At 38.5% G+C, this 26031-nt stretch overlaps 1 protein-coding gene across 2 annotated transcripts in view; it reads right to left on the bottom strand.

The window, feature by feature from the left end:
- The window catches only part of LOC131693669 (bromodomain-containing protein 4-like), a 34010-nt gene extending 9838 nt beyond the window's left edge, over nt 1–24172 (bottom strand). For both annotated transcript variants that reach the window (XM_058981701.1, XM_058981702.1), the window contains exons 1-5: nt 23811–24172; nt 6921–7415; nt 5349–6862; nt 5088–5290; nt 4922–5031 (exon numbers count right to left, since the gene is read on the bottom strand). In XM_058981701.1, the coding sequence (XP_058837684.1) occupies nt 4922–5031; nt 5088–5290; nt 5349–6862; nt 6921–7387 (2294 nt within the window). In that variant the 5' untranslated portion in view covers nt 7388–7415; nt 23811–24172. The remainder of the gene's footprint in view (nt 1–4921; nt 5032–5087; nt 5291–5348; nt 6863–6920; nt 7416–23810) is intronic.
- Nucleotides 24173–26031: the final 1859 nt, after the last annotated feature.

Below are 26031 nucleotides of genomic sequence, written 5' to 3'. Positions count from 1 at the left end.
AAGAGAGAGACTTAACCTTCTTAACCCAGTCCCTCCCAACGTGATATCCTAACCCTCCTCGTTTCTTCCTCATTTGAGATTCAGAACCATTCGTTAGTTAAATTATTCGTTAAATGAATAAAATAATTGCCGCATAATTTTGAAATATCTTCAAACCCAACTCTGCACAGTACGCCTGCCTGTCCGTTTTAATATTTTCGACATATTGTAATGAGCATGACGACTGTACAATTCGTAATTGATACTCCGTGATTGACCAGAATAAGCGAAATTGCACAGAGGATCAACGAATGGCGCCCGAGAGTAGCTTATCCATTCTCAATGTGCACGTTTCAAGAATTCTCGACAAACATATGATTACGGCTTAAAAGCCAAATGTCAAAATTCTCTTTGGAAAGAAATTCCGGACAAACCGTTACTGGCTAAACACAGTACATAACAGTTAATGAAAGAGAAAACTTTTCTCTTTCGTTTACTACCAACATCTGTGATTAACGAGTAACGGTTTGTCCGGAATTTACTTTCAAAGAGAATTTTGACAGTTGGCTTTTAACCAGTAATCATAAGTTTATCGAGAATTCTATGCTTTGAAATGCCAATAACGGCGCCGGCCACGTCCTTGCCAGTGATCGGGGAAGGAAAGGAATGTTAGCTTGAGCTTGTGCGATCACCCCTGGCTGCTACTCCGTTATCGATCTGGACTAGCTGAAGTTGCACAGGGATTGCTGATAATTATGCCTGGGGGTAGCGAAACATCTTTCAATATGCAATTCCTGGTAATCCTAAAGTGTTTATTGATCAATACCGGCGCCGGCCAGGCCCGAACGTAGATCGCGGAAGGAAAAGGGGGAAGGAATTGTTAGTCCGGAAGGAAAAGGGGGAAGGAATTGTTAGTCCGATAACCGATAAGTATCGGATGCCGTATATACTACTGCGCACTCCACAAGTATCACGGGAGGAGGATATTTGTCAGTAGGTATAGAAGTTGGATTCTACTTCTTCTTTACCGACGCCAGAGAGGTGACTCCACTACCTGGACGAGATACCGATCCATCAACTCATGGACCGGGGACCAACGGCCTTACTTCCCTTCTGAGGGAAGACGTGACCACAGATTTTTTCACCTCAGCAAAATCTCAACGACCTCGGCTGGAGAATTGAACCCAGCCCAACTAAAATGAGTGGCGGTCACGCTTATCACTCAATCACCGGCGCCGTCCATCGAGGAAGGAAAGGAATGTTAGTGTGACAAACGTTGTTATGGAGACCGTGTATACCTCTGCATCTCAACTTTTGCCACGGGAAGGTGTTTTTGATAGTGGGAAGGGGTACAAGTTACACCAATCTGGATTCACCTTGATAAGTGATACGATCTATGCAACTCTCATAAGTTTTATCTTGAGTTTATTGCTCCGGGCTGCCGGCAGCCGAGATTTTATGATAGATTTATCGTTTGTACAATTACTTCGTGAATTCTCATTTTGTAAAAAAGCAACTTCAACTTCGGACAGCCGACTGTCGGGAGTATTACTAATGTTGAATTCAATCAGATATTGTGCAAACATTAAACAGTTTTATTATTCTCTGTACCTTTATTTTAATCTCGAGGCATTTCACGAAAAGATATGCTAATACCTTTGTAATTGAAAATTCCCTAATATACCATGCATACACTTTGGAACGATTGAATAAGATATCGCTTCATATGCAACATATATTCGCGAGCGTTGTATTACTAACTGAAGTGTAGTTTGAGCGGTATAATTTAAGCATTACCTAAGTACCTAAAGCGAGCGTCGTTGCATAGCGGACATACAACCGACAACACGCGCGCGTATGTTCTTATGCTCCTGGAACAATAGACACTTATGAGACAAAAAGATTGAATAAATTAATTGATTACTTAGGGGGTGGGTGGGGGCGGTTAAGGGTTTCAATAAGAAAAAAAACTTTTTTTGCGATTTTTACAAATTCGGGTGAAGCGAATAATTCAAAACTTTTGTGTATTATAATGCATCATTTCAGTAACATTCTGTAATCTTTTCATGCAAAAATATCGACAAACAATTCGGTGACGAAGCTTTTTATAGAACATTTTCGCAAAAACTTGAAATAAATCGCTTAAGTAGTTTTTGAATAGCAGTTAACACCGCAAATCGTGTTTTACCAGAAATGTTTAACAAAAAGCTTCGTCAACAAGTTGCTTGTTGCTATTTTTGCATAGAAAAATTAAAGAATGTTATTGAAATAATACATTACAACGTACAAAATTTTTTGATCAATTCACTTCACCCAAATTTCCAAAACAAATCGCAAAAAAGTCTTTTTTACGTTGAAACCCGTCACACCTATGACCGCTCACCCGGTTTCCCATGAGTATTTTGGCGGCTCAGAGGCTGTCCTTCCATGTTGCTGAGGTATACATTACTCCTATACACATCCATGCATATAGGCAAACATACGGGCTTACATTCATACATACATACTATTTGGCACAAGTTTAGAGCGTGTAACGTCGTGTCATCTAGTCTGTGTAATCCTATGAAAATATCATCCTACCATCGCCATGGGGTCTACGTCATATTGGAAAATTTCGCATTGAATCCACTTCTGTCTCTTTCTAATCTCCTTTTTGTCTCCTAGGTCCGAAGCGGATCAATCGACTATTAATGCGGTAAACATACTAGCACTATTAGTCCTTACTCGCGAATACTTTTTCCTACAACTGTGCTGTTTCATCTCTATCTTATAACAGAATTCGATTATCCCTGTTCTACTATTCATTACATTATGGACCAGGCAAACTCTCATTTTTTATCATTATGCTGAGTAGCTAGACGAGTGAAGGCATTTCAGGGTTTCACAAAAAAAATCCCTGCCCATAAAGAACATAGAAATGTTTATCCTATCATTTCTAAAAGATGGTGTGCTTGGTCAAGTTAAGTAATCGTAAAAGCAAGTGCAGAATAATCAACTATCTCTTAGCTGCCAATCCTGCACTTCTTTCCTGAACTAGACTCATACACACGGTCAGAAGTATCTACAACCAGTAGGATCCACAAATCCCCCACGCAAGCGAATTGATCAACTTGCAAGTGCGAGCACATATCTACCAACCAGCCAAGACTTTCGAACCAATAAGAATGGACTATACCAGTCGAAGGCCACAGGCCTAGCGCCATCTCGTACAGTTCCTGAAATTAGATATTTGTTTTTGCTATTAACAGATTTCATTCCAATTGTAGTACGTAAATGTCTCATTCCCTCTTGTAAAACTCGCTCACCGCTGTTCATCTCTTCCGATAATTCGACGCCGTTAGTCGACCGTCTCTTTTATCGAATCCTCAATTTCCAGCGGATCTCGTATATGAGACGCTCAAGAAGTTCTACTGGCTCGAATATCAACTATATTAAGGCTCAAGTTACCTTTTTTGAGCATGTGTTAGAATTGAACGCTGGGTAGTATGGGTAAAAAAAATTGTGATCAGCTTTACCACCAGATTATCCATTTAAACCTTTTCAAAACTCTAAAAGAAGAATATCAGTCGATTTATTAGATCATCACGATTCAAATCATAGAGAATAGCTGCTGGAAAAACTATCGACTTAGCTAAATAGTGCTTTTGAAAAAGTGGCTGTAATTTGTTGTCATACTACCACACCGTGCTGTGGTACGCAACACAACTGCGCAAAGAAAAAACCACAGCCAATTTTTCAAAAGCACCATTCAGCCCCGATAGATTTTCCGGCAGGTATTTAGCCTGAATTGTATCGTGATAATCTAATAAATTATCAGTCGATTCTTTTAGAGTTTTGAAAAGGTTTAAATGGATAATCTGGTGGCAAAGCTGAACACAATTTTTCCTACGCATACTACCAAGCTTTCAATTCTAACACGTGCTCAAAAAAGGTAACTTGAGCCTTAAGCGAAAAAAACATTATTTATCACATTAAGCATATTCCCTAACCCTATAATCAACTAAGGCTACCTGTCGATTCTAATGCAGAAACGCTAATGATGTGACCATCAAGAATACGTCAGACAACCTCAATTGACCCCCTTCGACTCCAGTTTGGCCTTATCAGGCCGTACACGGGTGGCAGCGTGAAAAATGCCGAATAGAGGCTTAGAACAGCTTGAAGCAATATCTGATGTTGCTCCAAATGTATGTGATATCCAAGACTGACTTGGATAGTTCCATCGAGCCTAGTTTGCATACTCACACAACTAGACTAACTGCTCTCCATTCACCCATTGGTAGATAAGGATAGCAAAATGAAATCAGAATTTGATGTCGTATTTAAAAAGACTAAAACTGAGAGCAAAATAATGTTTCAATTTGATGCTATTATCAAAATATGAATTCTACTTGTTGTAAATTTGATGTTCGACTTTGCTCGGAAACTACTCGAACTTACACTGTACACTTTATAGCATAATTGAATTTTTAAAGGAACTTTAGCGTTATACGCTATATACACCAAAGAAAATTTCAAACCCATAGTACTGAAACACTGCATTTGAAGTTTCAGCATCGCTGATTGGGTTTGGATTTGATAAAAACATATTTGAATACCTAAAACATATCGAACTTGTCAATCATGCAATTTTGTGTATCACAGAGTTTCTCGCATAATACGTACATTTCTTCATCATCTGAAAGTAAAATAGCTTTAGTTCTCAAAGTATCATATGAAAATCAGGTATTGAAATTATAGACACAATATATGACGGAGTAATGTTGCCGTCAGTATATAAGAATAAAACAGAACATCGCAATCTTAAAAAAATGTCTTTCGCGACAACCCATCAACTGTGAATGATAAAAAATTGACTTTTTCACCAAGACTACATATGATTTCTTCTATTCTAACATCTACAGAGAAAGTGCGACTGCATTTTCTTTATAGCAAGACTTACCCCATGCCCATTTTAGGTGGAATGTTTTTGTGCAATTCGTCTTCCGGATGTTTACGCTTTTGTCCCTGGCGCATGCCGTGTTGCTGATGTTGTTGAATTTCCATTGTTGGCTGAAAAGGAGTCATTATTGCAACATATTGCATCGGTAATCTTCAGTAAACAATACCTTTGGTTCATGAGTAGTCGTGTACTGCACCGTAGTAAATTGCGGGGGTGGTTGTGGAACTGGCGTTGTAATAATTTGATGAGCTGATCCCGGATGGGGTGGAGGCACCGAATGTTGTGCTTCGATGATTTGCGGTTGAGGATTTGGAATACTCGTTATAATCTGCTGGTGCGGAGGTGGCACGGTGTGAATTAATTGCACTCCTGTAACTGAAAGTAGTTAGAAAAGAGATAATCAAATCAGATATTACATTTCATGTACCTGGTGGGGGTTGCATTTGCGGATTGAATGAACTAGTCGTAATAATGTGCTGCTGTGGTGGCCGATATTCCGCTGCACTGATAATTGCTGGTGAGCTGATAATTTGAATCTCGTTTGGATTGCGCATTTGTTGTGGGGCGAATTGGATGTTCTGGACCGAGCTAACTGGTACTTGTTGAATCTGGGGTGACTGAGTGGATCCATTCGGAGGCCATGGCTGAGGTGCATTTACGACATAGTGTGTACCCCCGTTCACATGAATTTGCTGCGGGGATGATTGAAAGGACTGAATCGACACAGGTATTTGATTGTAGATTTGTTGCGGGATAGCATGGCTGATGGGATGGTTCTGTTGAGACGTAATAATTGTATTTCCAACAATATGCTGTACTGTTGGAGGTGGAACCGACATGATTGGTGGCGGTGGTTGGCTCAAAGAAATACTTTGCATTGACGAAACAGGAATCACAGTTGATTTACCCATTTGCTGAATGATCGTTCCGGGCGGTGGTCCCTCTTCGAGTTTTATTTGTTCTGGTTTTAGATGCATTTCGCCGGGTTTCTTATCGTCCACTCCATTAACAATCATTGGAACCTGAGTCATGGGAGGAGGTCCCATGGGAGGTTGCATACCAGACTGTACAAGTTCCTGATGAATCGAATTCGGGGGTGGATGAGTTATGATTGGTTGCGATTGGACGATGATCTGGTTATGTGGATGCGGAGCCACAGTTTGATGAATAATATTTGGTGGAGGAACCATGAATGCTGCGCTTCCTTGGACAGTGATAATCTGTTGGCCTTGCGGTGGCCGTTGATATTGATCGAACTGTGGGGGAGGTAGTGTACTTTGCATTATTCCCTGAATGGGCTGATTCTGTGGTTGTATGACGTGCTGAATCGTCACCTGTCCCGTAGGATGGGGGCCACTGCTCGTTTGGATTGGAGTATTTTGCTGAATATATTGCACTTGATAAGGCGGTGCTTGATTTAGCAATATTTGTTGCGGCGCTTCCGAAACCTGCGGGATTTGCATGTTGGGTGGAGGCTGCGAAAGATGAGGGGGAATTGTGTTTTTAATCTGCATCATTGTAGGTCGAATTTGCGCCCCTGGTGGCGGATTGTTAACATTTGTTATTTGAGGTGCAGTTTGAATCTGTGAAATTACAACATTGTTTGGCTGTTGATGTATCTGAACCGGTACGTGCGATTGTATTATCGTTGGGGGTTGTTGTATAATTTGTGGGGGAGGCGGCTGACTTTGTGGGTGCTGCATGAATCCTTGTTGCTGTATCATCGGGGGCGGAGGCTGATGCATCATGCCGTTTGACTGAGCCAAGTGCTGAGCGCGCATTAACGGTGGCATCTGGGGCACCTGAGTTGTTTGAACAATCGTTGGCTGAGAAATAAGCTGAAAATTTTGTTTAGGTGCTTCCTGAAACAAACTTAACTCTTCTTGTAACGTTTCGATCAAATTTTTAGCTAGTTGCTTGGCGTGCTGAAACCCCTCCAATCTAAAAAAGATTCAAATGTTGAATAACATATATTTTAATAGCCGATGGGAATACTCACGTGGGATGCTCTATGCATAGCTGCAATGGTTCAGGCGCTTCCTGTCCAGTTTGTGGTTCAAAGTTTAGTGATCCTCGTCCGCGAAGAGAAATCATTGCTCCGGTCTCCGAACGTATATAGTTCAGATTTGTGCCCCCATCGCCGATAATTCGTTGTCGTACATTGAATGACAACGGAGCATGGTCGAGGCCCACAACTAACTTAGCTACACACATTGTTGTTCCATTCTGTGTACCGACGATTGTCGGCGGTGGACTACTCACTATTTTGGAAATATGCTGCTGCTGAGCAACTTGTTGCTGTACTTGCTGTTGAATCTGTTGTTGTTGCACTTGCTGTTGGATCTGTTGTTGCTGTACTTGCTGTTGAATCTGTTGTTGCTGTTGTATCTGTTGTTGATGAACTTGCTGTTGAATTTGTTGCTGTTGATGATAGTCTAGCGGAGGCTCAAAGTGCTGTCGAATCATTTTGAATCAGGTAAATGTTATTTTGTTGCTGAAAAAGCATGAAAATATAGTTGCAATTAATTCGAAAAAAAAAATGATATGCGTAGCTACTTAGAACACTTTTTTCTTACACACCGTACAAAAAACGCGAAAAATCGAACAACCGGTTGAAAACCATCAGTTGAAAATCTAAATCATTCCGCAAAATTATAGCCTTGTTTAAGTCATGGAACTTCGTCAGAAACAATATTTTTCTATTCAGATATTTCCAAGATATGAAGTCTTTTATATGACACCCCGTTGAATTCCCTTTTAAGGTTGGACAGAGAATGCGCAAAATTCGCAAACGAAAAAAGCAGTTTTTTTCCACAAAGTATGTCAGATCTTCATAAAAATCAATCAGCGTATGTAGAATGTTGTTACAGTACTCTCTGGTGTTGGGTATCATTTTTTTTTAATTTTGATTGTAGCGGCTTTAACCTTAAAGATCATTCGCCTTTTCGGGTCAGAAAATTCTTTTAAGAAAAATCTCTAAACACTATGTGCGGGGTTGGAAATCGAACCCAGGTGAGCTGCGTACAAGGCAATCCTTTTACCAACTACGCTATGCCCGCCCCTGTGGTGTCATTCTAAAATTTAAAATCATACGATGTCACGTTTTTATCACCAGAGATATAGTTAAAAGTCATTCGCGTAAACATGGTAGCTGTAATGACTTAATACGCTAGGCAAATCATTTACAATTAATGAGAACGGAGTTTTTTTTGAGAGTTGTTCTACTAGAGCTGTACAGCTAGGGTCTCGGAAGGGCTCATCGTCAGAATCAATCACGAGACGAGACGGGAAATATTACCCACCTATTGTAACGGGCCGTGATTCTGATTGTGACATTGCACAGTGGTCCAGATCGCTAATTTAGGAGGAATTTTTACTTTCTGACAAACCTGTATAATTTAGCCGTATCATGTCTTAGGATGAATTTGTGTACTTTAGAAGATGCTTCTTTTTATTGGAATAGTTATTAGGGTGGTTCTCATTTATCTAAAATACGAAAATAAACTTTTTACTGATGAAAGATAGAGCTCCACAGTCTTCCACAAAGTTGTAAAGTAACTTATTTTGAATAAATTTGTTGAACATATTAAAGCTCTATCTCTTTTAGTTTTTGTTATACAAGAAATTTTAAAAAAAAGATTAGGGTGTTCCTGAAAAAAACGTTTTTTTAGTATAACTTTCGTATCTTTTACTTTTTGTTAACACAACCTTTGAACAGCTTATTGAAAACTTCAAGCCGAGTATTTTTCTCCAAGACACCGAAGGTCTAACTTTTTTCTTTAAAAAGTTATGGACACTTTTCGTTAAAAAAATAGCCTATTTCAAGGCTCAATATCGCTGATGCGGGCACCTAAAATTGAATTCTGTTTCCACCACATGAAAGACCATACTTATTAGTATATTTGAGCAAAAATTGGCGAATACGATATTTTTTTAAAATTTGCAATTTAGATTTAAAGTTTGTAGTTTTGCAGGTTCAACGCATTAAAGCATTTACACACATATCGTTGTATTATGAAAAAAGCCACTTTCAATATCATTCTCTCATCGCAGCAAGCTTTGCATAAGTGAAACGACTGTCAAAAAAGGTTTCTGATTTTATTCGTTTTAAATAAAACTAGTAAATATGGATATTAGTCGAAGAGAGTTGGCGAATTTGCTTATTGCTGGTAAAAAGACAGATGAACTGCTTAAGTTCATTACAAGTAGTAATCCAAATGTAAATTTGAGACTTGTTAATGTTCGAAAGAAATTTTATATTTTGTTAAAACAACCTTTGAACAGCTTTTAGAAAACTTCAATCCACGTTTTTTCATAACTCTGAAAGTCTAACTTTATACTTTCAAAAGTTATGGAAACTTTTCGCTCATAAATAGCCCTTTTTCAAATGTCATTATCTCTGATTGGGGCAAATAAAAGTAAGTTCGGATTGAACCATAGAAAAGAACATACTTTTAAGTATATTTGAGCAAAAATTGGAAAATATTATTTTTTTAAGCATGTAATTTTAAATTTACTAACCAAAGTTTTAAATTTTATCGCATAGCGACATAAAAGAAATTGCCTAAAGCCTTTGTATTTCCTTTTCTGTTTTGCTTACATATCAACAATACTGAATGTGTTCATTAAAAATAATTTGGCTATGACAACAATTACAAGCATTATTCAACATAACATGCTGCCAGTAGGTATGTGCAGTGAAGAAGTTCAAGAAACCAGGAATAAAAGTATTCGCAGATTCCGAGAATTCCACGCACGCAAATTCGATCGACTCGTCAATCTTGATGACGTTTTCAAGAGACTTGGCATTGAATAAATTCTCCTTATATAAATCATAAATTGTTGTCATAGCCAAATTATTTTTAATGAACACATTCAGTATTGTTGATATGTAAGCAAAACAGAAAAGGAAATACAAAGGCTTTAGGCAATTTCTTTTATGTCGCTATGCGATAAAATTTAAAACTTTGGTTAGTAAATTTAAAATTACATGCTTAAAAAAAATAATATTTTCCAATTTTTGCTCAAATATACTTAAAAGTATGTTCTTTTCTATGGTTCAATCCGAACTTACTTTTATTTGCCCCAATCAGAGATAATGACATTTGAAAAAGGGCTATTTATGAGCGAAAAGTTTCCATAACTTTTGAAAGTATAAAGTTAGACTTTCAGAGTTATGAAAAAACGTGGATTGAAGTTTTCTAAAAGCTGTTCAAAGGTTGTTTTAACAAAATATAAAATTTCTTTCGAACATTAACAAGTCTCAATTTTACATTTGGATTACTACAGCAATAAGCAAATTCGCCAACTCTCTTCGACTAATATCCATATTTACTAGTTTTATTTAAAACGAATAAAATCAGAAACCTTTTTTGACAGTCGTTTCACTTATGCAAAGCTTGCTGCGATGAGAGAATGATATTTGAAAGTGGCTTTTTTCATAATACAACGATATGTGTGTAAATGCTTTAATGCGTTGAACCTGCAAAACTACAAACTTTAAATCTAAATTGCAAATTTTAAAAAAATATCGTATTCGCCAATTTTTGCTCAAATATACTAATAAGTATGGTCTTTCATGTGGTGGAAACAGAATTCAATTTTAGGTGCCCGCATCAGCGATATTGAGCCTTGAAATAGGCTATTTTTTTAACGAAAAGTGTCCATAACTTTTTAAAGAAAAAAGTTAGACCTTCGGTGTCTTGGAGAAAAATACTCGGCTTGAAGTTTTCAATAAGCTGTTCAAAGGTTGTGTTAACAAAAAGTAAAAGATACGAAAGTTATACTAAAAAAACGTTTTTTTCAGGAACACCCTAATCTTTTTTTTTAAATTTCTTGTATAACAAAAACTAAAAGAGATAGAGCTTTAATATGTTCAACAAATTTATTCAAAATAAGTTACTTTACAACTTTGTGGAAGACTGTGGAGCTCTATCTTTCATCAGTAAAAAGTTTATTTTCGTATTTTAGATAAATTAGAACCACCCTAATAACTATTCCAATAAAAAGAAGCATCTTCTAAAGTACACAAATTCATCCTAAGACATGATACGGCTAAATTATACAGGTTTGTCAGAAAGTAAAAATTCCTCCTAAATTAGCGATCTGGACCACTGTGCATTGAGTGTACGGTTCAAATGTACGGGTGTAGGCAGTTTATTACTCACGCGATCTTGAATGATCGCGCTAACTGTGAATCTGATACTTAATTTTCAGTGTACGCTTCAGATGCTAGAAGACTGAGTTTTTCCATATCAGTAGGATTCCCGGTCATGTCGCCATATAGCGTGTTAACTAGTGAATACGAGCGTCACCGAAGGTAGAGAACGTGACTGATGCATTATCGCGCGAACATGGACGTTTGTAGGTTCACTCTGAAGACCGCGTTTGTAAATTTATAAGTACTAAAGCTTTCATTTAGTTTCCGGGATGTTATTCTATTGGCGGGGTCGCGGACATGTTACCGTGTTTGTCGCGTGTGCTAGCGTATATGTAACATCGCGTGCAAAAATTCGATTTTAAAAACGTGTATTCGCGAGTATTCTTAAATGATCGCGCGCGGCCGTGAATCTGATACTTAATTCCTCGTGCATGGTTCAGATGATAGAAGAGAGTAAGTTTCCTCGTGTGAGCGTCCTTCTTATCTTTGTCCAACTGAAGGCATGGACCTAGGCTGATAAAACCGAAGGTAGATATTTCCGGACGTGACCAACGCATTAATCTCGCGAACATGGGCGTTTGCATGTTCCCGCTTGAGATCGCGTTTATAAGTTTATCATTCACTTAATCACTGGGGTGTTCATGTTTGCGAGACCGCGGACTTTGGTGTTCGTATATGATCGCGAAAGTCTTAAGCGTTTGTATGTCAATGTGCTGAATGCTAAAAGAGTGAGATTCCTCATATCACTCGAGTTCCCGGTCATATCGTCATATTTTGTTTAGTGGATATGTGTTACGGTATGTCCCGCTGACCCCTTCCAACTCCACGGTCGACCACCTGTCGGTGGACAATTTTGATGTAGTGAGGACCATTTGAATTGGAAGGATAGGAAAAGGGAAGAAGGACCGTTTGAAATGGTAGGATAGAAAAAGATAGACGTCATGCACAGATGAGAGGATGATATAAGAAAAAATATAGATGAAATTTGTTAGAAGTTGAAAATATAGACCATTGAATTCGTGAACATCACAAGCAAAAATTTAAATCCCGTGAGTAGAACCTACGTCGGAGAGGAATTCTTTTAATCCTTACCCTGAATTATATTCCTTAACAGGTGATAGTAGCACAAGAATACTGTCGGTCAGAACGGACGGTGTCGGATTGTTCAAGTTAAGGTTAGGACAAACGTGGTGTGAATTTGTTCGCCCTGAAAATTAACATTTTGATCCAAATTGTAGCTTTAAACGGGATAGTATTCTACCTGCACAGTTGTTGGGAAGAAGAAGGATTACGTATTGAACCGATGTAAGTAGCGTATAAGTTTCATAGGGCATTTCATTAATAAAGCTCCACAGCTTTTAGCTGATTCATGCTGAAAAGCCGTTTATTCAATCCACCCAACAGGATATGAGCATCTTTTTTGTTTGGTTCTACTGAAGGCATGGACCTGTGCTACTTGGGGCCAATGGTAAGGAACTTTCGGACGTGATCGATTCAAGATCGCGCGAACACAGGTATTTGTAGGTCCGCACTTAAGACCGTGTTAATAAGAAGTGATCAACGAATCCTAAGAAGGATTACTAACTATCTGTCACAAATACTCAGACGAACTCATACGAATAGCATATAACGATTGCACACTAGTACATAACACTACACTTGTAACCTCACTAACACCAATAGGCTTCTACTTTTACATTTATTTAATTAATTATCCTGTGCGCCATGATGAAGTTGACCGATAAATCGACACACAACCACTGCGAGTAATGTCCACCATCACTGCCGTTAAGCTGTGGAACAATGCTTGCAAACACGGCCCACAGCAAAAGTCAATCCACGTCGACCCGCCAGTCGGCCACGACAGCGTGCACAGGCTAATGATTGATCGTTAGTTTGGGCTGGTGCAAAGTATGAGAAAACACAAAACATAAAAAACCGTTCATGAGTCTCTTGGTCTCCTCGATGCACCACTATCGTAGCGTAATGCTAATGCAATAACCATCTTAAAGCAACAGTCTGTCAAAGGTTCTTTAAAACTACTTGATGATGTTTGCAATACCGTCAAACCCATCAAACTAGGGAAGGGATTTATAAATAATGAGAAGTTTTCTTTTTAGCCATAGGACTGCAGCTTAGAGCTTAAGGGATCTCGGTCGAAATAGTCTGCCAAGTAAACACCGGTCCTCGGGAGGACTAAATTTTGAGTTAGTTGTTTTGTAATTTGAGGAAATATTTGCTAGACTATTACGACCACCATACTGTAATATTCCAAAAGTTTAACGATCACTTGGATATCAATTCAGTAACACTCACGCACCAGAGGTGTGCGCCGCGCCGCCGATTTCAGGTAAAAATCGCTTATTATTTTTACCTGCAATCATCGGCGCGGCGCGCACCTCTATCTATCGTTTCAATTACCTTTGGATGTGCCTATTACTCAACTTTTACGCTTGAAATGGATTGTTCTCTGTGCCGAAATTGATGTTGCTTCTCAGTTTTGCACGACCCAGGGGGAACTTGGCCTTGATCCCACTGCTTTGTCATCAATGTTACGTGATATTCGTTATGAAATATTGTTTGTTTGGGCTCCATTAATAAATAATGTCTTACATAAAAAAGTCTAAAAATTGTTGTTGGTTTTATTAAGGGGAAGGGTGAAAAAAATACCTTCATCGCAAGCCTCTCCAGAACCCTGCGCGAAGCGAATCGATCAAAACCCCGCACACTACATTATACCACCCCAATAATACGCTGCAACTCCTCTGCGCAAAAACATCGACAAACGACTCGGCGACGAAGCAACCCCCCCCCCCCCTCGCAGAACGCCTCTAGAAAAACACTATCTGCGGTGCTACCCGCCATTCCAAAACCACCCAACCGATCTCCCTCAAACCCCCCATACACACTCCATGCCAAAAACACCCAACCCCTACGCTGAGCCCCGAGACAAATCTTCAATTAAGGGGTCTTTTTACTCATTTTAAATAAAAATTACTATTTTCCACAAAAAAATTCCGCCTCTTTATGAGTGAACACCCCCCAAATGAAAAATCATCCCGAAGGCTCAATATAGAATGTATATGCAAAGCTTGAAAGAAACCGGCCAAGTAGCTTCCGAATGGCAGCAACACCGCAAACCATACTTCCTCCAGAGACCCTGCACAAAAAGGCCACCAAGCCGCCCGCCGACACCCCTGCACAGAAAAACCACAGCGTGCCACTGACACGACACACTACAAGGCACAAAAGCTCCGACAAACCCACCCCACGCAAAGCTCCAAAAAATTATCCTTCACGCCGAAACTCTTATCCCCTAAACCCCGCTCCACAAGTACGTTTAAATGTTTCAGTTCTTCTCTCGGTAATTCATGGCTTTTTCCCAACAGTCAATACGCGACATCATTCATGAAGGTACCTTGGTAATAATCTTTGGAGCAGACAATCCAATGAAAAATAGAATTGACAAGATTTTTGTGCGTTTTTGGCACCTTGTTTTACATCTTTGTTTGTTATACATACTAAGAATACCAAATCATGTGATGTGATGGCCGGAAGATTAGAGAAGCAGGGAATATACTAACAGACATGGGAAACAGGTAAACATCAAAATACCAACAGACATCTCGAGGTAAGAAAGAAGGTATCCTAAAGCTATTATTATCCTAGATAGATCAAGAAAAAGTCGGTTATAATACTGACAATGAACTGACTTATGGACGGACATACTAAATGACTTAACATTACGCTCAACAAACATTTCATACCCTTCCTCGTTAATCATCCCTTCTCCTATGGAGTGTATGTCGTCCGCATGGACCAGCTCAGCCATTACCCAAACTATCCACCTGACCCGTACCAGAAACTATAATTGTTCCACGTGGTTTCGAAGAAAAAAAATCAATAACAAAATTTCGAAATCTTAAAAATTCTACAGTGCGTATTATGCTTTTCACCGAAGATTACAAAGCGACGGAATCGATTCAAAGTAATAAAAGAGTTGAAAGTATACCATTTTAACTAAATCCTCAAAATTTGGAACAAACATCAGACAAGATATAGGACCTGTTGGTCAGGAATTAGACGGTCATGAATTTATTCACTACATGCGGTGAGAAAATTGAAAAGTATTTGTTACTATTTTGGCACCCATTAAAATTTTTGACATCCCACCCATTGAGGTGCTTTTTATTCCCCACTCGATTTTTTTTAAATCCTCCCAAGTTTCTTTTTGGTTCAAAACCAAAAGTAGTTCGTAAGTTTATCATATGACAGTTTCGCAATCTTATCGCTATCTTGTTTTTTTGCTATTTTTAATAATAATCACTCAAGATAAAAAAATTAAAAATATTTTTACGGGTACGGGCATAGCGTAGTTGGTAAATCTATTGCCCTGTAAGCAGCTCACCTGGATTCGATTCCCAAACCCGCAAAAAAAAAGAGATTTCTCTAACCCGAAGCGGCGAATGACCTCTATATGACAAAAAATTAAAAAAATATTTTCAAACAATTTTTCATATTCTAAAGTAGGTAAAATCTCCTAGGACACAGTTAGCTGCATAGCAGGTCTTCTAAAAATAAGTTTTGTCAGTGAGGTACAAGTTTTTTTTATTTTCCGGGAAATGGTATTCCGAGAAATTACATACATTCTGGGAAATGGTTTTCCGGGAAATGATGCATTCTGGAAATGGTTTTCCGGGAAATGATACATTCTGGGAAATACATCCCGGGAAATGGCACATTTCGCGAAACGATGTTCCGGGATATGGTACATTCAAAACAAGTTAATGGTTTTTTTTTCAAAACAACAAAAAAGTTTTTTGTACTAAATGCATAATATTATGCATTTAATACAAAAAAAACTTTTTTGTTGTTTTGAAAAACGGTGTAGGGGAGCATGGGGAGACTTGACCAGGTTTTCAGTTAAAACTGCATAAATCTCTAAAAAAGCCTTCAATCCCTCAAAAGTCATTCAGATATAATGCGCAAAGTTATTGCGCGTCTTTTTTACAGAATTTTTAATTTAATTTTTGAAAAGTTACAAAAGTTTTTCTGTGATCGTTTTTTCTGGTCAAGTCTCCCCATTGCGGGGAGACTTGACCAAGGCGTGGGGAGACTTGACCAAGAGAATTTTGAAAAATCATAACAAAAAATAATGACATAAAACATACTGTAATTATTTTTTCCCTATTGTCGAGATCCTTAGGTAGCAGTAAAAAATATAAAAGAGTTGCATTTGATAAATTTTGATTTTTTAATGCATTTCTTTTTAAGGATTAACTATACTGCTTGCATTGCATGTTCACACGTCACGAAATCAGTCCTACTATTGCTAACTTTGTTTACAAATATTAAAATATAAAGACTTATGTTTGGGGTGGGATTTTTTTTATGGCGTGATTAACATTAACAGTAGATACCAAAGCATAATAAATATTAGGAATTTTGTATCTTTCTTCAGCTGATCGCCACTTGGTCAAGTCTCCCCATAAAATCTTGGTCAAGTCTCCCCAACATTAGTTATTGCGTTCAATGTCATGCAAATTCTAGTAATAACTATTCCAATGTTCCAGTTTATGTAAAATCATTTCACTGCTTCACAAGGATTAAGATGGTAGATTAGTACATTAATAGTAACTAGTAATCGAGTAGATATGTCCATACAAAGTTTGATAAAAAATTACATCATTTGATGCAAATTTATTAATCACGCAATATTTTCTGCACGGAAAGGATTTTTCTCTCCAAACTTTTAAAACTACCTTAAGGGATCGAAACAAGTATAGAAATATTTTTGAAAAAAAATTGAGAATCGAATAGAAGACGCCATAGCCGAAAATAAAATTTTGCGCTTGGTCAAGTCTCCCCATGTTCCCCTACTTAATGTTAAAATCCTGATTATTGTTTATTTTCTTTATCGTGAGGTGCTCATATTTTCACCAACTCCTAGTTTTGCTCAATTTTTAAAAAAATATGTCAATATGGGTTGTACGACATTTCCCGGAATACCATTTCTCGGTAAATTTCGCGGAATGTACCATATCCCGGAATATCGTTTCACGGAATGTATCATTTCTCGGAAAACCGTTTCACAGAATACCATTTCCCGGAAAATAAAAACTTCGTACCTCACTGACCAAACTTATTTTAGAAGATCTGCTATGCAGCTAACTGTGTCTTAGGAGATTTTAACTACTTTAGAATATGGAAAGTTGATTGAAAATATTTTCATTCATTTTTATTTTTTTTATTGAAGAGGTAATTTGCCTCTTAGGGTTAGAGAAATCTCTTTTGGAAAAATCTCTGACCATATGTGCGGGGTTGGGAATCGAACCCAGGTAAGCTGCGTACAAGGCAATCGATTTACCAACTACGCTATGCCCGTCCCCGTAAAAATATTTTTATTTTTTTCATCATGAGTGGTTATTGTGGTTATCCCAGAAAATTAGCAAAAAATAGCAAAAAAAACAAGATAGCGATAAGATTGCGAAACACTCATTTTAAATATTTGAAGGGCTCAGTGCAAGAACGACCCAAGTCAAAAAATATTAAAAGTGGGTTAATCACAAATTATTGTTGGCATAATCATAACCAACCAATCCCATAAAATTGGTAAATCACCCTTCCAATCCAAATTGAAATGACCGAAACAACCATAGCAAAAATTACTCATAAGATGAAAAGAATGATTTTTGGATCACTCAAATGTAAAATGACTTGTAATTAAAAATAACAAAAAGACAAATGAAAATCATTTGAAGAAGAAATGGCATAATCATTTTCAAAACAAAAATACGCGAATTGTGAAAAAATGCAGTTTATGTTTTAAACTGGAAATATAGTATATTTGGCAACACTGTAACCAAAAATAGCTATTTTTCTAGATTCCTTGACTCATTTCCTTCAAAATGCATCTTACAGATTGTTTATAGACCAAATGGAGACAAAGATATGAATAAAAGTTAATTATTGATGATTTTTTTCTATGGAAAATTTTCCATGCACGATTATGACACGCCATACAAATTTTGTCATCAATACACACCTATGACACGTGTGAGTTTGTTTACATTTATAGTAAAAACTCGCAACATAGTCTACCGATCTTCTTAATATTTTTTATCCCTTTATGGGCCGAGGGTGGTGGCTAGCGGGTTTCATGCATCCTTGATCTGACGGACGAATCTATGGTGCCTTGAACACAGGCAACGCAGATCCAAGGCCATCATTGTCATTGTCATTTCTCAGCCCACACCCTGGCAGACGTTTATCCGCCCATCTAGACTCTGTCAAGATGAGGACCTACAAAGCCTAACTGTTCGTATGTGCTAGTCCGTATAGCACACCAGTTTCTTACACAAGCAGGCGCCGGCTGTTAACCAGTCCCACAAGTTTCAGATACATTACATAGAGGATAGTTGGAGACAGAAAATGAAGAGATAGTAAAAAGATTTTGGTTTGCTGAAACGAGACAAGAAAAGCAAAATAATTGTGATAAGTTTTCTTTTTTTTTATCGAGCAGATGGGACTGCAGCTTAACGTAACGTCAAGTTCTCTATTTTGTCTGGTCCAATGTTTTCTGCTCCTAACAACGCGTGCTAAGTCGTCAGTGATGCAATTAAAACTTCGCATTGATTCCGCTTCTATTTTCTTCCTGATCTCCTCATGGGTCCCCTAGATCAGAAGCGGATCAATCGACTGTTAAGTAAATTAGAGATCGCAGTCAGCCGTGATGTCCGCGAATTTCATACATACATACAAACTATTTGGCGCAAGTTCAGAGCGTGTAACGTCGTTTTGCATTGAATCCGCTTCTGTCTCTTCCTAATCTCCTTTTTGTCTGCTAGTTCCGAAGCAGATCAATCGACTATTAATTGAAACGGTAAACATACTAGCAGTATTAGTCCTTACTCGCGAATACTTTTCCTTCAACTGTGCTGTTTCTTCTCTATCTTATAACATAACTCGATTATCCCTGTTCTAGTCAATATACATATTCATTACATTATGGACCAGGCAAACCCTTAATTTTTCTATTATTATTTTCCTGAGTAGCTATACCAGTGAAGGTATTTTAGGATTTCGCAAAAAGAATCTCTGCCAATAACGGCGTAAGAAATATTTATCCACTATTAACCATAAAGTTTGCTCGAACCGAATGTCTGCCTGGTTCGACTCGAATAGACCACACCGACCCGAAAGGGTTGCTTATCATTTCTGAGAGCCGGTGTGCTTGGTCGAGTTTAGTAATCATAAGAACAAGTCCTGAATAATTAACTATCTCTTAGGTGCCAGTCCTGCACTCCTTTCCTGAACTAGCCTCATACTCACGATCAAAAGAGTCGACCACTAGTAGGATCCACATGTCCCCCACCCAAGCGAATTGATCAACTTGCAAGTAGGAGCACATATCTACCAACCAGCCAAGAAGACTTCCGAATCAATGAGAATGGACCATGCCAGTCGAAGGCCACAGGCCCAGCGCCATCTCGTACAGTGTCATTGTCATTTCTCAAGATGAGAACCTACAAAGCCGTATAGATTTTGGTTTGCTGAAACGAAACAAGAAAAGCAAAACAATTGTGATTAGTATCGTAGCTATAATAAATAAATAAACGATTTCTCCTCTGTTGTCGGTTTCCCTGTTCGCAGTCCTCCCTCCTATTCCTGATCTGTTTGGGCCACTGGCTTTCCGTTTCCTTGGCCGTCCCGCTCTCCCGCATACATCGTAGCAGGAGAAACAAATGAAAAGACAAAACAAAACAAAATGAAAATAAATGGACGTCTGCTATCTGTGCCTAAATGGATGTTGCTTCTCAGTTTTGCACGACCCAGGGGGGACTTGGCCTTGATCCCAATGCTCTGTCACCGATGTTACGTGATATTCGTTATGGAATATTCTTTGTTTGGGGGCCCTTCATAAACAATGTTGTACGTTTTTTTATCCCTGATCCGCTGATACGTTTAAAATTCATTTTTAGTTTTTTTATCTCGTTACGTGACGCTCTTCCCTATTGTCAATATCCAACATCATTTATGAATGGTCCCCTGGTGATATATTTAGAGCAGACAATCCAATGAGAAATAGGATTGACAGGATTTTAGTGCGCTCTTGGCACCTTGTGTCACATCTTCATGTTTGTTATACATACTAAGTATACCAAAGCATGCGATGTGATGACCGGAAGATTAGAGAAGCAACTCCTCCCCTTCCCCCCAACGCAGATCCAAGGCCATCATTGAAATGATAAGTTCTGCGTTTGAGATGTACTGCACCCGGTTGCCAGACGAATACCTGTAATACGTGTGATTTTGTATGTATATGTCTGATTGTGAGTCCTACTGTGGTGGTTTGTGCGTGGAATGTGTAAGTTTTAGCGTTCGAGTCCAGGGGTGCATACTTGTCTGAGTTGGCGTGGATGCTCACCAATTGCGTAAGAGTGTGTGGATGTTTTTTCGAGAGTTGTTCTACTGAAGCTGTAGAGCTATAGTGTCGGAAGAGCTACGCGTCAGAATCACTCGCTACAATTGCAGACGAGATCAATTGCAGTGGGTCGTGATTCTAAATGATATTTGTTATACGGTACAGACATGTGCAAACACAGGGACGTCACTATCGCGTGCATCATCACGAGGGGCTCGAGCGTTTGTCCGTTAACGTGTTCGATCGCGTGGGCGTTTGTATGTCGCGTGTGCTAGCGTGCATGTAACTTCGCATGTATAAATTCGATTCCCATTCGCATATTCGCGTGATATCTTAGATGATCGCGCGCGAACCGTGAATTTGATACTTAATTTTCGCAGTATGGCTCAGATGCTAAAAGAGAGTGCGTTCTTCCATATAACTTTCGCATATTCGAGATTTTGGATGAATTGGTGGACTATCGCCTTTGCATGTTCGCCCCTGCCAAATTATGACGAGGGACTCAGACATTTGTATGGTAGCGTATTCGATCGCGTGGGCCTATATATGTCGCGTGTGATGGCGTGTATGCAGCTTAGCGAGTATAGTTACGGCTCTGTAGTCGTGCGGCCATGGAACAGACTTCCGGACGTGATCGACCCGCGACCGCGCGAACGCGGGCGCCTGTGGGTTAGCGTTTGTAAATTTGTGAATGCTATCACGATCATTTATCATGCTTTGGGGATCGCGGGAGTAGGTGTGCATGAGTTATCGCGTAGGGCTGTCAAAGACTGTTTGGTATATTGTCATCTTCGGGAGCACGGACAATATTTCAATTAACAAATAACGTGCTTTGATAGACAATGATAGATTTAAAAATATTATTTAATTTACACAAACTCCTATTAGGGCTTGCTAGTAGAAACAAGCATTTTCGTTGAAGCTTATAACAAATATTTTTGAATCCGAAAACATTGCAATTAGGCCCTAATTCAAAAATATATATTTTTGATTTCGCAGCGGGTTATTTTAAAATTTAGTATACATTTCTCTGTGTGTAGGCCCAGTGAGTGCAGTAATGCAGAAATATTTTTGAGTGTTTACATGGGGGGAATCAATGATTTGGCAATTTTTGCGTTATGTAATTTATGAATGGTCCCCGCACACTTAAATTAGAATTTGCTATTCGGTAATATTTTTGACGAAAATTTTCGGTAACCATAATAAATAACGGATTTTTCAGTAAACATGATTTAGTTGAAAGAAGTTTCGCAATATTTTACCGAACAGTTCGTTAGATACAAACTTTTGTACCGAACTCTGTGCAATACGTACAGTAAAGCTGAATTATTCCCGAATACGGTAAACTAAATTACCGAATGAATCGTAAACATAACTATCGATTACCGAATTTTGGTCAATTCTTTTGTTCATGAAAACTAACTGTCAAACCGAGGCCATTTGTAATCATATAAAGTGATTTAGAGTATTGAAATTTGTATTGTTTAATCAAATTTCAGCAACGAACGTTCAGCTGTTGAAAGTTCGGTAAAAAATTACCGAATGCTGTAAAATTTTCTAAGTGTGCAGACAGCCGAATGTCGCCAATCAATTACCGGAACCATTTTACACATTTTAAATGTTCTAAATGCAACATGCCACTATGCCTGGCGAGAAAATGAAATTGTTTCTCGTGATATCAGTCTAACTTAATTCCCGTTGCACTGTCTGAGTTTACACTAGTGATTTTAACAAAAAGTATTACTTGATTATATATTAAAATATTACAAAAACATTGCAGAAATTTGCCAAAAGCGCTGTATATGGCTGATGGCACTCTAGGGTAATTGTTTACTTTAGCTACCTTTCCCCCTGTAAGTGGAAAACATGTTGTTCTTTCGTGAATATGCTAGTTTAGTGTTGTAGATTCATAAAAAAGAGGCGAAAAGCGAAAATTAATAATTCATTAATTAGCTTTAAAGTAAGTTGTACCTAATAACTTTGTTCATAGGGTTATTGTGCTCCCGAAAGTAAGGTTTTTGGCGAAGCTAGTTTAATGCGGCTATGCCGCATAGCCGTTGTCCTCGTACTCGTCATCGGAAGCGTAAGCGGACCTGTGATCCACTCGTTTGCCCGGTATACTCAAACATAGGGGCTATCCCTAGCATGAGAAAAAAAATCGATGTGGCGTAACCATTTTAGGCATTAACAATGGTTTATTTAGTAACAATAGGATTGTACTTATCGGCAAACATTAAATTATTGTCACTGCCTAATGTGGCTACGCCACATCGTTTCCATTGGGTGCTGTCCGACTTCGCTGTCGCTCAGTCGGACTTAAACTACGGATAGCCCCTATGTTTGAGTGTACCGGGCAAACGAGTGGATCACAGGTTCGCTTGCATTTCTGATGACAAGTACAATGAAGGCTCGTCCAGCGGATCCTCAGCGGCTTTGCGCCGCTTCGGATTCTTGGACTCGGCGACTAGCTTCGCCAAAAACCTTACTTTCGGGAGCACAATAACCCTATGTGCAAGGTTAGTAGGTAGAACTTATTTTTAGTCTCATTAATGAATTATTATAAATTTTCGCTTTCCGCCTCTTTTTTATGAATGTACAACACTAAACCAGCATATTCACGAAAGAAAAACATGTTTACTTACAGGGGGAAAAGTATCTTAAGTAAACAATTACCCAAAAAATGTAGACGAGATAGTGTTAAACAATTAGAGCAGAACTAGACTATTTCTTATGTCACACTATACCGGAAAAGCTTAATGTGAAAACGAAAACTCTATAACCACCAATGCAACACCGGCTACTCTCGCCCAAATTTGAGTTTAGTAAGCCTTTCTCTATAGGCTCAAATATAAAAATAAAAACGATATAAGTCGGACAATATGTAAAAATAATAGTTATGCTAAAATTTGTAATTTTATTGAGCACGATAACCTGTTAGTACAGACTGAATCAGGCAAGTAAGTTGAAATAGTAATGTGAAAACCTGAGTGGGAGTGGAAACATTATTGTGCCTTAACCAATTTTCCCCTTGTCCGGACAAAAGGTTTTTCCTCCAGGCTCTCGTTTGATTAATAAATTACAAATCATGATTTTTTAACAGCTGGCTCAGAATCCAAAGCTGCCAACAATTTCAGTAATCCGTAATTTTGCCTCTTCCAAGTGAATATAACGTTACTAGTAACTGTAACAGTTCCTCTTGTTGAAAAAACAGTGATAGGATGTACATAATTTATCACATAAATCCATGCCCTTGAATTTCGTTTGTGTAAATTTATTTATTAATTAATATCTCAACAAGCACCTACCTAGAGACGCAGCTTGTTTAATACCACTGGGTTTTACTCGAAATTGTATTGTATCATTCCTTCGACACCCCTTAAAGTGTGCACTCGTATTATTGAATAACCTTTCCTTAATGATGCATATTTTCATATTTGTCACTGCTAGCCAGACTTATCGGGACTGCACTAAAATCCAACATTTGTGATCAACGGCGCATTTTACACGTAAACCGATATTCCCACTTGCACAACACTTGATTCGTTTATAATATATCTAAAATTTTACACTCTTCGTAATATTTTTGCATGATTTTAATTTTATGAATATCCGCAAACGCTCATTAACATCCTGCCATTTTGTCTTTGTGAAGAACTGAGGCGAAGTGTCATCTATCCAGAGATGCCAGGTACTTTTTTCAAATGTCAGCAATAATAATTTTAAAAGTTTGAGAAGAACAAAAAATGTCAAGAAAGCTAGTGTAACCAAAAGCCTTTATATTCAAAAATCTGCAAATATCTGCAAGCAAACTAAAAAATCTGCAAATATCTGCAACCAAACTAGAAAATCTACAAATATCTGCGCCATCGAAAAAAATCTGCAGCTTAAATTAAAAGTCTGTGAATTTGCAGACTTCCCACACTATCAGGGTGGGTTGCTGGTGAGTTACGGCGGGTTGCCTAGAACAATGTTTCAATAGCCTACCGCTCGCCAGCATGTATTTTAACACGCCTAGCCGCCATTTCGTTTACTGGGTTGTCTGCAAATCTGACATCTCTGCATCTATCTTCATTTACACGGCAAAAAAGCTTTACTCATTCTATGAATGTTTTTATAAATTGGCCCATAATGGGTCCCAGTAAAATTCAACCGGAATTCTGGATGGTTCGAGTTAGTATTCCGACTCGAGGAACAGAACTGATTCTAACTAGAATCGGTTAAGTAACTTGAGCCTTAACCCACAACCAAAAAAAAGTAAACGTTATGCCTATTGATTTTACACATAGATTTTTGCAATTAACGGAGGCATATAGACACTATTTGCTGGCACATGAACCTAATGTGTGTATTTACAAGATATTAATCTTACATTCACATTTCATAACTATTAGGCACATAAAACCCCACTCTATAACAATATGCACATATAACTTATATGTGTGCATACATAGTTTATACAGTTGACACATAGAAGGTATGTGTGCGCGTGATAACAATAGCATTTCTTCTTCATATGAATTTTAAGCGGTTTGAAGCAAATAGAATTAACGTTTGGATTTTTTTCAGTGCAGTTAATCTCATTCCGGAACCGGTTCGGATTTCTGAATGGACCCTCTAAGAACGGTTGGTTTCAAAATTGTCCAATGACCCACTGAGACGTCCAAAAAATTGTTTCAAAATCGTTCAACACGGGTCCAATGATGGACGTTCGTTGAACGGTTATTTGGACGTTGTCCAAATTGGTCCAACGAACGTCTTTCATTGGACGATTTTGAAACCAACCGTTCTTAGAGGGGAAGGACGTTCGTTGCACCAATTTGGACAACGTCCAAATAACCGTTCAACGAACGTCCATCGTTGGACCCGTGTTGAACGATTTTGAAACAATTTTTTGGACTTCTCAGTGGGGAGTCATTATGGATTCCAAATCAAATGCAACAACCGATTCCTACTCAGAATTGGTTGTTGCATTTGATTTGGAATCCATCCCAGTTAAGCTCAGCCGGAAATGAACCGGAATTCTGGCTGGTTCCAGTTCGTATTTCTGCTCCACTAACACAACCGATACTAGTTAGAATCGGTTGCGTCACTGGAGCCGGAATACGAACTGGAACCAGCCAGAATTCCAGTTCATTTCCGGCTGCACTTTACTGGGATACTGACTTCATTCAGGATTCCGAATGGTTTGACCGGGAATACGACCACATCCCAGTAAAGTTCAGCCGGAAATGAACTGGAATTCTGGCTGGTTCCAGTTCGTACACGGGCTCTAGTGACACAACCGATTCTAACTAGAATCGGTTGTGCCACTGGAGCCGGAATACGAACTGGAACCAGCCAGAATTCCGGTTCATTTCCGGCTGAGCTTAACTGCTTTGAGCTGGAATTCATACTGGATCTACTCAGAAGTCCGAACCGGTTCCGGACTAGTTTGACTGCCCTCTAAGAACGGTTGGTTTCAAAATAGTCCATTGAAGGACGTTCGTTGGACCAATTTGGATAACGTCCAAATAACCGTTCAACGAA

The sequence above is a fragment of the Topomyia yanbarensis genome, chromosome 3 (genome assembly GCF_030247195.1).
Source record: "Topomyia yanbarensis strain Yona2022 chromosome 3, ASM3024719v1, whole genome shotgun sequence".
Classification (NCBI taxonomy): Eukaryota; Metazoa; Arthropoda; class Insecta; order Diptera; family Culicidae; genus Topomyia; species Topomyia yanbarensis.
Note: the sequence above shows the minus strand (reverse complement) of the source record. Positions and strands in the feature narration are given on the sequence as shown.